The sequence below is a fragment of the Ipomoea nil genome, unplaced genomic scaffold (genome assembly GCF_001879475.1).
Source record: "Ipomoea nil cultivar Tokyo-kokei standard unplaced genomic scaffold, Asagao_1.1 scaffold3105, whole genome shotgun sequence".
NCBI classification, from domain to species: domain Eukaryota; kingdom Viridiplantae; phylum Streptophyta; class Magnoliopsida; order Solanales; family Convolvulaceae; genus Ipomoea; species Ipomoea nil.
The window spans coordinates 2,466,151-2,481,165 of NW_017619533.1; the positions used below are offsets into that span (position 1 = coordinate 2,466,151).

A 15,015-nucleotide genomic window follows, 5' to 3' on the forward strand; every position below is an offset into this window, starting at 1 on the left:
TAGGGAGGTGGGAGTTGCCAGCGAATTAGAGGTGATAGCGGCAGTAACGGTACGCTCGCTTGAATTCGTCGACATTTTGGAGAGAGAGGGTAACCTGGACTGATACCAGATGAGATTACAAATGAATGGATTCAATCAACGAGACAGAGTTACAATCAGGATTAGAACTCTAACTACTCCTATACATCAGGATAACAGTTGGAGACTAATTCCTGTCTACAGATAATAATAATAATAACAAACATTATTAACATTATTACTCACAAAGGCAATAGGTATGGAGCTAAGGATAATTGTTACTGATCAGGATCCGGCTATGAAAGTGGTAATTCCAAGAGTTTTCAAGCAAGCTAGGCAACGTTATTGCATGTGGCACATTATGTGCAAAGTTGGGGAAAATGTTGGTCTTACATTGAGCAAGAATGAGGAGTTTAAGAACAAACTAAACTCCATTGTTTGGACATCTTCTTTGAAACCTGCTGATTTTGAGACACAATGGACACAGCTCATGGAAAAGTTCAACTTAGTTGATCACAATTGGTTTACCCATATATTTGAGGCAAGAAACCGTTGGATCCCAGCCTATTTTAGGGATGTTTTTATGGGAGGTCTACTTAGGACTACGTCGCGTTCTGAAAGTGAGAACTACACATATAGTCATTTTACGAGCCTGCAATCTAGTCTAGTTGAATTTATGATGAACTTTGACAGTGCTCTTAATTCACAGAGTCACACTAATGCAAAAAACAACAGTGACAATGAAGGATACAATCCAGATATGAAGACACCGTTGGGAATCTAAAAACATACTTCAATTGTCTATACCGTCACTGTTTTCTATCAAGTTCAGGCTGAAATATGTGTCTCCTACTTCACTTATAGGGTGTTGAGTGTTAGAGGAGATGCTGGAATATTACACTATGAGATTATGGATGGAAGGGATAGAATATTTAGTGTGGTGCACAATGTAAATGAACAAGAGGCTACATGTAATTGCAAAATGTTTGAGATGGTTGGACTATTGTGTAGACACATATTCGTGGTCTTTAAGGACCTTGAAAAGATACCTCTGAAGTATGTGGTTAATCGATGGACTAAGGATGCATCTTTAAAGGCTACATTTGAAATTGATGGTGTCATTTATGATCAAAATGGACCCAAGGATGAAAAGAAGGTGTTGCTGAACAAACTTTGGGTTGATATACACTGTTGTATTGATCTAGCAAATTCAAACATGGAGCAATTGGCTGCATTTTTGCAAGTGATTAATGAACAAAAATAGCTTCTAATATAAGGAAAAGAAAAGTTATCCCCTCAGCATAGCAGGAAGACTGTTATAGAATCCTTTTGCGGATCAACAGAGATCTCAGAAATCAATATACTTCCACTGAAGCATGCAAAGAACAAGGGCAGTGGCAAACGTATCAAAAGCAGCAAGGAGTTGGCAATGGAAAAAGAAGAAGGTAGGAGGAGGAGATCAACATGACACCAGGACTTGCCCACTTAACCCAAAAAATAAGGACAAACAAAAGGGTAAAAAAAACATAACAAAATATTTTTACAGGTCAGAATGAAAATAAATAGAAAAAGGTGCGTGATTTTGCTGCTTGAGATCTTTGATTTTATGTTTAACATTCATTACTTTGTTCTTTCACTGATTTGTTTCACCCGAAACCGATTTGAATTAAGGTGAGTGGTATAATAGTTTAAAGTGCGTGAAATTAATTCTTAACGTGCGTGAAATTAAGTCTTTAAATGCGTTAGTTTTACTATTGAATGGCTTATTCCTTAAATGCCAAAGGAAAAAATTTGTAAATGCTAAAGGCTTAATGTACGTCGATTAACCATTTAATTTTCACGACATATGACTTCAAGATGCGTGATCTGGAAACGTAATGTGCGTCTGTTTGTGTATTATCACTCTGGTTCGTCGAATATTAATTTAAGATGCGTTATAAATTAGTCAAGGGTGCACGATTTCAAAACTCAAAGTGCGTTTGTTTGTGTATGAAATAATTTGCAACTAAACTGCCAATTCCATAAGGTGCATCGATTTTAGTCCTTTAGGATGCGCAAAGTAACAATTTAATTTGCGTGGAATTATGTCTTAAAGTGCGTTAATTTTACTATTGAATGACTTGAAGCAAAAGCAAAAAATGGAAACCATTTAACGTGCGCGACATATGACTTTAAGATGCGTAATATGGAAACAGAATGTGCATTGGTTTGTGTATTAACACTTCGGTGCGTGGAATAATAATTTACGTTGGTTTGTAAACGTAAATACACATTTAAACAAAAACCACAAAAAAAAAATACTACAGCTACGAATGTCCCCCTCCTTATCTTCTTCTTGTTCTTCATAATCTATCTCGTGCCCATCTTCCCCGTCATCCTCCTCCTCATAGTTGTTGTCTTCTTCTTCTTTTTCATATATCTCCTCCATCGATTTATTCTTCACCAACAAATCCAGGGCGTGGTTTTAGTACTTCAGTTACTTCAACGAACCACATGATCCGTCTTCCCCTTTGAAGATATTTCTTCTGGTTAAGCCTGCATTAAGGTACCAGAAGATATATCTCCAAAGAGATAGTTGGATCCTGTGGGATGCCCATGCAACTTAAATACTAAAACTACGAACCACCTTAAAGTGTATAACGCCGCAGGAGATATATGAAAAAGAAGAAGACAACGAGTACGAGAAGCAGGAAGACGAGGAAAATGAGCAGGAGATAGATTACGAAGGCGCCATGAGGTTTTCCCATCCGAGGCTTCAATTCACTAAACCAAGCTAAAGAAATTAGCCACGAATGGACATTGATAACACTTTAAAGAATGATTTAGAGGAGGAAAGAATGAACGACTTAAAATAGAAAAGTTTATACTATTTATACACTCTTTAAAATAAACTCAGGTGAACCTCCACCACCCAGTTCCTCGTTTTGCGCATTTGAAGATGTCTTCCACGTACAGCCACACGCCTGTACAAAAAGAAAAAGAAGGAAGGAATCAATCATGAGGTTTAATTGTTTGCATGCATGCTAAGAAAATTGGATTACTTAATTTATTTATATATTTATAATATAAATTTATAATGCATATATATATATATATATATATATATATATATATATATATATATATATATATATATATATATGTGTGTGTGTGTGTGTGTGTGTGTATTCAAATGAGGACAAGTATATTATAGAGGACTGTGAGGACATATGTAGTGTATGCCATTAGCAGGTATGTTGTGTGCATGACCGAATGTACTCGTGTGCCACAGTTTGTATGTCGCGCGCTAGATTTGTTAATTTATAGAGCCTGGGTTCGAAACCTGATGTTTACATTTATTTTTGTGTGCCATTATGTATTAAGTTGTGTGCCTGGTATAAATTTGTTGTGTGCCCATTATTTGTCCTCACAGTCCTCTATATATTGTTGTCCTCATTTGAACTCAACCCTATATATATATATATATATATATATATATATATATATATATATATATATATATATATATGGATTAATATTTGATGCACCGTCGGTGTATAGATGCTATACACCGGCGGTGAATGAGGAGATGACACATCATTAAAAACTAAAATCAATACTAATTGAGTTCTTTTATGCAAAATAACTAAGATTTGTATTTTGTAGTGAACTTCTTTTATTTTTAATTAACAAAATATATATATTTTCCTAAACATATTTCTTACTTAATTGTTATATATATCTAATTATTTAATTATTATTAATGAAAGATTAATAATTTGCACGTTAATTAACATAATGCATCACATATTAATTCATTATTTTAATTATTAGATTAATTCATTATTTAATTACAGAATTAATCCATTAATGTTTATTAACCTGTACAAGAATTCTAATTAACAATAATGTTAATTAACAGGTTCGTTACTCAAACTATTATAATTAAGAATTCTAATTGATATCTAAAAATAAATTTCTAAATTATTATATTTATAATTAAGAATTCTTTAATTTTAATTAATAAAAACCATCTAATTTCCTATATCTATATTAATAACTCCTAAATTTATTTAAACCCCTAAACTCCTAAATTTAAATTACAACCTTAGTTACTATTAGAAACAATTACAATATCTTGTAAAAAATTGCAATATATATTCAATAATGTAAAAAATCAGCACTTAATCAAATATTATGTAATAGTCAAATTATTGGATATTGGTGTGTGGAGTGTATTACATTGTAACTTTTTAGGAGTGTTATAATGTGCAATCATGTGCACCATGCATGGTGCACACGGTCGCAAAAACGACATCGTTTTGACATCCGACTTGAACAAAAAAAAAATCAGTTTCGATTGCCGTTAACGGCGTTATGTTGTGCATAATTTGAACTATATAGTTCATTCATTCTGGATATATAGTTCAAAAAAATTCAGTTTCGATTGCCGTTAACGGCGTTATGTTGTGCATAATTTGAACTATATAGTTCATTTATTCTGAATATATAGTTCATCCATTCTGGATATATAGTCCATTCATTCTGGATAAATAGTTCATTAATTCTGGATATATAGTTCAAATTATGCACAACATAACGCCGTTAACGGCAATCAAAACTAATTCTTTTTAAGTCGGACGCGTCGTTTTTAATCAAAACGACGTTGTTTTTGCAATCGTGTGCACCATGCATGGTGCACACGATTGCTCGGCATAATTTGCAAACTTTTTAATAATGGATTAATCCAATAATTAACTAATGAATTAATATGTGATGCATTATGTTAATTAACGTACAGGTTATTAATCTTTCATTAATAATAATTACATAGTTAGATATATATAACAATTAAGTAATAAATATGTTTAAGAAAGTATATATATTTTGTTAATTAGAAATAAACGAAGTTTCCTAAAAAATACAAATCTTAGTTATTTTGCATAAAAGGACTCAATTAGTATTGATTTTAGTTTTTAATGATGTGTCATCACATCATTCACCGCCGGTGTATAGCATCTATACACCGACGGTGCATCAAATATTAATCCTCTATATATATATATACTAGTTTTTTACGCGCATTGCGCGATTGGGATAATGCCCAATGCTTTTTTGTTAAATAAGTACTTTAAAGTATATTAAGGCAGGATTATATTGAAATTGTTCATGCATAGATAATTGAAGGTTGAATTTGCGTATTTAAATAGGTAATTCTTCTCCCAAAGGTTGAGTCTCCAACCCCAAGGGCCCCCCACATTCCGACCTGACAGAGCATTGTGGGAAGTTGTAAATCACGGTGACTCAATGGTTCAGCAGACAGGGCCAAATGCTGATACGCACAAGGAATCTGCCCACTTTGGACATAATTCCCGCATTGCCGCCGCCGAGGTTCAAACCTTGGTCTCTAAAGTACTTAAAGTTTATTTTTGTTAAGCCCGTGCGAGTTAAATAGGTAATTCTAAGTTTACAAATTCAAGATAATATAGTCAAAATTGATTATAATTGTCAATAAAATAATTGTATAGGTATAGTTGAAACCAAATATGGGACATAAGGGAGAACAAATAAAAATTAGGGCATAAAATATTAAATATATATACTAATATTGTTTGAGGAGATTCCGACATTAGGATTTGTGGTTAAGTTCTATTAAGACTTTAATATTAGAATTAGATTAATGGTGTAGTTATAATTCTATATTAGACTTTAATATTAGAATTAGACTAACGGTGAATTAACGGAAAAGTTAAATGGATAATCATATAATTAAGGATAATAGAAAATCTTAAAAGAAAAAAATTAAAACCTGAACAATATGAACCATTCATTTGATTTAATAATTTGGCGGTCATTTTTTCTACCCAATGTTAATAATTAAATAAATTCGCTGGTCAAATCTGCTAGTATAATCCGCTAACGCTAACCGCTAACTTCTGATTGTCAAACAAGGACATTGCGAGGTAGTTCTCACTTTAATTTGTTGTATGATTTGAATACTCTCTTTGTCACAAAATCTCTCAAGTAGTTAATATGATTCGCTTTATTAATTATATTTTTTTAATTTTTTCATGGTATTAATAAAATACTTGGTAAATAAATATATAGCATTATTTTGTATTATAACTTTGATATTTAATTAGAAAAATAATGCACAAAAAAGATAATAGATAATGTAGTGAATATAATCAATTAATGAATTTGAATGTAAAAATTTTTACATTTGAGAAAAATAAAGACAATATAACTAATGAAAATATTTCTTTTAATTAATTTATTGATAATTAATAATTTTTTTTCACTGAATAAAGACATTGTAAGGACAATGTAGCGAATATAATCAATTAATAAATTTGAATATAAAGAATTTTTATATTGAAGAAAAATAAAGACAATATAACTAATAAAATTATTTCTCTTATTTAATTTATTGATAATGAATATTTTTTTTTGAATAAAGGCATTGTGGACACATAATTCTAAATTAAAGAAATGCATATGTATTATTTTTTGTTGTAACTACTAAATTATTGTTTATATAATTTAATAAGAGTAAAATAGAGTACTAATTATGCCAACTTTGATTGGGATGAGGTTCGAACCTAAGACTTTTTTTTTTTTTTTTTTTTTTATTGAAATCAATGAGTAAGTTAACGGTAAACTAATGGCTATTCTTAAAATTTTAACGGAATTAGTAACGGTGTGTGGGTATTTTCAGAAATTTTAGTGTAAAATTTAAATCTGATCAATCTTTTAATCAATCTGAGTCATTCATTTGATTAAAATCTGTGACCGCCATTTTTTCTACCCATTATAGGCGTAACTCTCTTGGACTCTTATTAGTGTATATATATATATATATATATATATATATATATATATATATATAATAGATATAATAGATAATAGATATATATATATATATATATATATATATATATATATATATATATACATACTTACTAGTACGTACGCAATATAAATATTAGAATGTATTCTATATATTCTATATATTAAATAACATATATATATTTAGTACCATATTTAGCTCATTAATTATTAAACTCTAAAAAGAACTAATTATAAAATAATAATAAATAATTAATACAAAAATATTATAAAGATGTACCTAAAATATGAGTGTAAAATATGTCTATCACATGCCGCCATCCTGCCAGAATGTTGGGAAAAGGGCTTGTAATCTGTAATACATTTGAGACACAACAATAATACATAATACAACAGGGAACAAAAACTGGATCATTTGATATCTTCAGGCGTGTAATCACTTTCCTATAAGCTTTAAATCTCCCTCTATAAAAGCAACAAGGTTCAAGATTTAATCTTATGGGATACAAGAAGATGAATGAAATTCTCAAGTTGCTTTGTTTGAGAATTTCCTGTTGAATTGTAGAATTGTGAAATATCTCAGTCTTATGCAACTTTATTGCATGTTTCTTTCATATGCCTTTCAGATGTCTCTCCAAAATATTTATCGATGTAAAATATATCTGTTTGGAGAAGTTACATGGAAGTTGCTGTAATTTAAAACTCAACTTCCATAAGATAAGATATATCCTGATTGATATATCTATCACTGGAGAAATTATTATATATATATATATATTGAGTCAGTAACTAAATTATATACAAATATATATATATATATATATATATATATATATATATATATATATATATATATTTATATTTATATTCCTTACGCATGGAAACATGCAAAGGATAAGTATAAATAATATACATATATGTAGTTCAATAATCTCAAGCATACAGCTACATATACCAAGCATGTTAAGTGTAACTTTGAAGCATATAGCTTCACAAAATAGAAGAGCATATTTCAAGCACATTAAGTGTAGTTTTGAAGCATATAGCTTCAAAAAGCCCCAACACCTTACGCATGAAAATATCCAAACATGCATTAATACTCTCAAGCATATTAGCTCTATATCCCAAGCATATAGCTATATATCACAAGCATATAGCCATATAAATTTCTCCCAGTATTTTAATTAACTTTTTATCAAACTAAAATAATATTTACAACTCCACATCTCAAAATATTATTTAAGCTTTCATGGTAGTTCATCTGAAACATTAATCTCCATTACTATATAAATTTCCAACATTCCTCCCCCATTTATATAGTAAAGATTAATACTTTACCAAGATAAATCCAAAACTCATGCATAAATGAAACTGTCTTAGAGATTGAACTTTCACATAGTATTATATGCGTTACATTAATTCGGATTGCAGTGATGGACGAACCTTGAATCACGTAGTCACTTTGAAGAAACGTAGATATAACACACACAAGTTTTACAGTCATTACAACTCACTGTAACTTGACACTATTATGGCCATGTGTCCGTATCCATTAATGAGAACGTACCAAGTAAAGCCCAAACTTGTTTGAAGCGGCCACACTTCATGCTCACAGAGGCTAATCTTTTATATCATGCACTGCACCTTGCATTTTTTCAAAAGATCAGTTAAGAGTAAAAACTCATCCCTACAACAATGCAGAACCAAGCATCACTTTTCCTTGGGATATAATTTTTAATTATAACTTTTGATGCTTGCAATCACAAAATTAAGTACTCATCTACATTGAACTCAAGATCTAACGTAATAACTTAGACGTGAGTTGAGCTTTCCTTCACCTGCAATTAAATAATTAGGCTTTCCATATCCCTTCCGATGTACCATGTCCCTTGCAAGGACTCTTGCAAACGGATCCGTTAAAACCGGGACTGTACCAAGTCCAGTGTTACAACACCATAACTTAGGAGTTCCCGCACATAGCTATATCTCATGCCTATGTGTCTTAACTTGCCATTATAACTTATTGTTATAAGCTTTGGCCAGTGTAGTAGCGTTGTCACAATGTACTAAAACTGGTGACATCGGTTTTAGCCAAACCGGAATCTCAATAAATAAATTGTTTAGCCAATTAACTTCTTTGCATGCCTAAACCAATGCAATAAATTCAGACGCCACAGTTGAATCTGAAATGCAACTTTGGTTTTTAGAAGTCCAGGAAAAAACACTTCCTCCAAGCAGATAAACCCATCCACTAATTGAGGAAAACTCTTCCTGATTAGATATAACTGGCATCATAGAATTTTAATATTCAATGAATGATCTTGTGAAAATAAAATATTTGTTTGATCATAACGGAACCCATTTTACAGGTTCCTAGTCAATAAATATTTATTTTCATGTAAATTCTATAACCAAGAATTTTCAATCACCATGTATAAATAATTAACAGTGAATGATTCCTTAAAATAAAAACTAAACATCCTCCACTTGGAATACCACCATCCACTTTGGAGAATAATCATATACTAATAAACCTCCTCCATTCAAAAATATTCATTCACTTTGGAGAATAAACTTATTGTACTGATATACCTCCTCCATTTAGAGATATCTATGTTAAATAATCCTTTATGCGCTATAACTTGAATGCGGAAGCACAATTAACAATGATCGCATGTAAATTAAATCAATCAACTAAGAAATGTTCATGATCATGAATTTTTAATTAAATAGAAAAGATAGAACTTACTTGGCTCCATTGAAAATGTAATCTCTAAATTGAATGAATCAAGAATATAATGCTTCACCTCTCTGATCCGTATTCCTTAATCACCTCCTGATGATACGGAGACTAGAAAACTTAGAGATTTGAAACCGTTAATATCCCTAGAGTTTTCCTGGGTATTTATAGATGTGATGAGAAAACCTCTTTCAAGAGGAATGGGGAACCCCCTTTAGGAATAGAAATCCCTTTAGGAATGTGACCTCCTTTCAGGAATAGAAATCCCTTTAGGAATGTGAAACCCATAACCTTATCCATTATACATCTTTTAACCCTTATGAACTTAAATTTTAACAGAATGAGAGGGAGGGAATTTCACCCAGTAATTCCGCCTTTACACATCACTAATCATCAACGTAAGTACCTTATGAAATTACAACCTTTATTATATAAATCATTGTTAGGAAATAATTATTTCTAACAGTCTACTACTGATTCATATAACCATGACACCTTAATTATATGAATCAACGTTAGGAATAAATTATTTCTAACAATCTCCCACTTGATTCATATATGCGTGACTTTACAATTTTCAATCCTTAATTTGAGCTCACTTAATATGAAAATGTAAAAGTCACCAACTTATCGAACTTTATTAACCGAATCATGGCGGTTACAGGCCTGACATAGCGTCCCACTCCCTTCCATGTATCACAGTTAATAAGAATTCAAACCATAATAATAAGGTAAAATCCGAAAGTACCTTATTCCTTATGTCTTAAACAAGACCATTGTTATCACTTCTGAATTATGCATAAATAAGTGATCAACATCAACCATAACAAAATCAAAACCTGAATAGATATCTAAGAATATCATCAACCTGATGTGCCAATCAAACATAAATCCATACATGTATGGCAGAGTTAACCATTATACAAGGACTTTACCAGTATGCCCATCCTTCCAACATGGCCAATGAAGGTCATGGGCACCAATCCCTTAGTCAACGGATCCGTGATCATAAAATCGGTGCCAATATGCACTATTGATACTCTTTTGATTTTGTACCTTCTCCTTAACAGGCAGAAATTTCAAATCCATGTGCTTGGCACCACTAGTATATCTGTCGTTCTTTGAGAAGAACATAGCTGCTGTATTATCATAATGAATCATCAATGGTTTGGCTATAGTGTCGACAATGCCCAAACCATAAATGAAATTACGCAGCCATGATTATTGAATTGTAGCCTCAAAGCATGCTACAAATTCTGCCTTTATAGTGGAAGTAGCAATGACAGGCTCCTTCACACTCATCCAAGATATTGCTCCATGAGCAAGTGGAAAAAGATATTCGAATGTGGATTTTCGGGTACCCAAACATCCGGCATAGTTTGAATCCAAATAACCTATAACCTCCAGGTTATTCGTTCCTTCTATAGGTGAGCATGTGGTCCTCAGTGCCTTGTAAGTATCACAGGACCCTCTTTTGCAGTTTTCTAGTTTATATCTTTCTAAAACTTTGTTAATGTGAGTCTTCTAGGATAAACCTAAAATCTCATGTGATCTATCACGGAATATTTCTTATTCCAATCACATATGAAGTCTCACCCATATCATTCATTTCAAAGTTCTTAGAAAGATATTCCTTAACATCACGCAACATCCCTTTTATTATTAGCAGCAAGAAGAATGTCGTCAACATGTAATACTAGGATTACAAACTTGCTTCCATTAAACCTTTATGTGGATATACCGATCAACAGTGATCTCTACAAAACCAAATGACAATTTCAAGTACCATTGTCTAGAAGCATGTTTTAATCCATAGATCGACATCTTCAATCTACATACCAGATTTTCCTTTTCCTGTGGCCATGAAGCCTTGCGGCTAATCCATGTATACTTCCTCTTTTAATTTACCATTCAGAAAGGCAATTTTAACAACCATTTGGTGGAGCTCAAGAATAGAATGAGCCACCAAAACCAAAATAATTCTCAAGGAGATTTATTATCCTGTATGGCTTGGTTAAATGAGACTGGATAATTATCAATGCTCAAGTCACTTTCATGCTCAAGTGCATAAACAATATAGTCATCAGGAATGGCTGATCTATTCTATCTAGTAGATCTCCTTAATGCCACTTCCTGCTGAGATTTCACTTGATCATCATCTCGAGTTTCAACCTTATCTTCATTTACAATAGCTTCCTCATGTGGAATTTGAGCATCTAGTTGTTGTTGTTCCAAAGTATTTCCATAAGGCTACACTGCACTGCAGCAATAGGAACAACAACAGGAAAAAAGATCACTTGATGAATCTGGAACCATCAATGACTCCTTAATCTCAACATTACGAGCTCCCACACTCCCACTGACTTCGCCATTTTAAATGAAGCGAGCATCATCAGACTCAACAATCCTCGTACTTATGATTAGGACAATAAACATGTACCCTTTAGACCTTTCTGGATATCCAATGAAATAACCACTAATGATTCTGGATTCCAATTTATTTTCATGTGGATTATATATCATCACTCCAGCTTGACAGCCCTAAATGTGAAGATGCCTCAAACTAGGTTTCCTTCTTGTCCACAGTTCATAAGGTGTTTTTTTTTTAAAAAAAAAAACCTTACTATGAACCCTATTGAGTAAGTATGCTGTTGTCTTTAATGCATATATCCACAATGAAACAAGCAATGTACAGTTATTGACCTTACTCCTAACCATATCCCTTAGAGTACGATTTCACATTTCTCTCACACCATTTTGATGTGGTGTGCCTAGCATTGTGTATTATGCACAAAATGCCCTTAGATTCGAGGAATTTCTTTAAATGGGTCAGGAATTTGCCCAACTTTTGATTTTTTCCCATAATACTCATCACCTTTATATGATCTAATTGTCTTTACCTTTCTATTTAACCGCCTCTCAACTTCCAATATGAATGTTTCTAGGACATCCACAGACTGAGATCTTTCATGCAGTAAATAGATGTAACAGTACCTAGAATGATCATCAATAAAGGTAATAAAGTACTTCTCACTGCCCCAAGACGGAACATCAAAAGGGGCCACAGACATCTGTATGTATTAAATCAAGTAATCCTAAGCTTCTTGTGGCTGAGTGTTTTGATACATGTTTGACTTGCTTTCCCTTTATGCAATTGACACATGCATCATTCCAGTCAGTAAAATCCAGTTGAGACAAAATTCCAGCCTTAGTAAGTCTCAATATCCTTTCTTTGGATATATGACCAAGCCTTTTATGCCACAAGTTAGCTGAAGATTCATTTGGTGCACTTCTTTTTACAGAAACCTCACTCATAACATTAAACAAGGAATTAACAAAGTCAACATTAAGATTTAAACAATATAGTGTATCCAACAAAACACCAAAACCATAAAATGTCTTTTGTTGATACGAACATTTGTCTCCAATCTTGAAGTGAAAACCCAATGTTTCCAACCTAGCTGTTGAAACAAGATTTCTAGAACAATTTGGAACATACAGACAATTCTCAAGATCAAGGCAAAACCTGTATCCAGCTTAATTCTGTAAGTTCCAATACCTTTAATTCTAGCTTTCATCATGTTTCCCATGAAAAGACACTTTTCATTTTCCCTATGAGGTTGAAACATAAAAATCATGCTTAATGTTATAAACATGTGTTGTAGCACCAGTGCCTAACCACCAAGTATTAGAAGGAACCTTAACAAGATTGGATTCAAAGCATACTGAAACTGAATGTATACTTTTATTTCCATCCAAGCTTTCCTCTTCAGGCATTCAGCCTTCTTGTGCCCAGGTTTGTTACAGAATAGCATTTATGCACTTTCTGAACATTACCTTGCACCTTCATAGGATGCTTGACCTTCTTTTTTAAACTTGCTGCTATTACCACTGACATTAAAACTGTCACCATTATAGCGTGATATTATAGTGTTCACTGCGAACATTTATCTCACATATCAATTGCTTTGAATAACAAACCTTTATTCAGACTATAATTTATAGACCTTAAGTTTGCATTTAAATCCGCCTTTGGGTAAAATTTAAATACAATGTCAATTTACCGACATGCATCATTCACACATACTTGAATGAGGCTATTCATCAAGTTTCAATTTAATATATAGACCATCTTTGGACATGCACTACATATTAACAAAACAAGAATCATAATCTCCTAAATTGTCATTAATCACATGTCTGATCTACCTTTGGGCAACCGCTAGAACCATGTGTTAATGATCACAAATGTTTATCAATCCTTTAGTGTCATTCAACGATGCAAAATACTTGTGTACGATAAACATTTGTATACATAAATAATCATTTAGCTATTTCCTTGAGTGGGCCACTTTGGTGACTAACACACTCGCCTTATGCTAATAATTTATTTATGTGAATAAACTTTAATTTACGTTGCAAACATAAACATAAATGATCATTTAGCTATTACCATGAGTGGGCCGCTTTGGCGACTAACGCACTCGCCTTATGCTAATAACCCATTTATGTAAGTAAACCTTGATTTATATATATGCAGTAAACATAAGCATAAATGATTATTAGCTATTACCTTGAGTGGGCCGCTTTGGCGACTAACGCACTCGCTTTATGCTAATAATTCATTTATAAACATATATAAATTAATAGTGGATATAATCTCCAACCATAACTGATCCCAAATGAGCCTATAATTTAAAACAAGTCCTTAATGCCTTAAATAAACCAAACAGCTCAAATATAAACCCAAATTAAATGAGTCTAGAATTTAAAACAAATCCATAATACTTTAAATAACCCAAATAGACTCAAATATAAACACAAATTAAATGAGCCTAAAATTTAAAGCGAGTCCATAATACTTTAAATAAACACAAATAGACTCAATTTAATTGTCCAAACAAAATAAACCTTAATTTATATGTCGTTCTCTTATAACATATAATTCATGATTTGATAGAGACAAACCATATAACATATGAATCATATACCGTACGAACACAGTACAACTAACATGATTCTATATGATTCAATTCCAAAAACATATATACATTACAGTATATACATACACGTATGACATATATGTGATTCTTGGAAGAAAACAAAATTGCATTACATGTCTGAACAGTACGTACATAGCCTTGAATTGTACATACATAGCTTGATGCCAAACATTGCCAATCAACATATAGTACGTATATACTTATATATGTTGATCCATTTGATTCAATTCCAAAAGAACATTCACATACATATATGCATATGAGTTACTTCCCAGAGAACATTACATTGCACATTAATTCCAGATTCCCAGACGTTTGATTCCAAATCAACAAATTGATTTTGATTCCATTAACAATTTCATACAGACAGTATGTATACGAATGGGTTTTAACAGAAACAAGGCAGTACTATACGTACCCATCAAC

At 32.0% G+C, this 15,015-nt stretch overlaps 1 protein-coding gene across 1 annotated transcript; it reads left to right on the plus strand.

Annotated features, from left to right (window-relative positions):
- The first annotated feature begins 277 nt into the window (after positions 1-277).
- Positions 278-1,486, plus strand: LOC109166784 (protein FAR1-RELATED SEQUENCE 5-like). Its single transcript, XM_019315673.1, has 3 exons — positions 278-789; positions 883-1,261; positions 1,319-1,486. The coding sequence occupies exons 1-3, from the start codon at positions 278-280 to the stop codon at positions 1,484-1,486; spliced, it is 1,059 nt and encodes a 352-aa protein (XP_019171218.1).
- The last annotated feature ends 13,529 nt before the right edge of the window (positions 1,487-15,015 follow it).

Excerpts from the sequence above, each read along its gene's own strand:
- LOC109166784 (XM_019315673.1), top strand. The coding sequence starts at position 278 with ATGGAGCTAAGGATAATTGTTACTGATCAGGATCCGGCTATGAAAGTG. Across the intron at positions 790-882 it reads AATCCAGATATGAAGACACC|GGTGTTGAGTGTTAGAGGAG; the intron begins GTTGGGAATCTA and ends CTTCACTTATAG. Across the intron at positions 1,262-1,318 it reads AATTGGCTGCATTTTTGCAA|CATAGCAGGAAGACTGTTAT; the intron begins GTGATTAATGAA and ends TTATCCCCTCAG.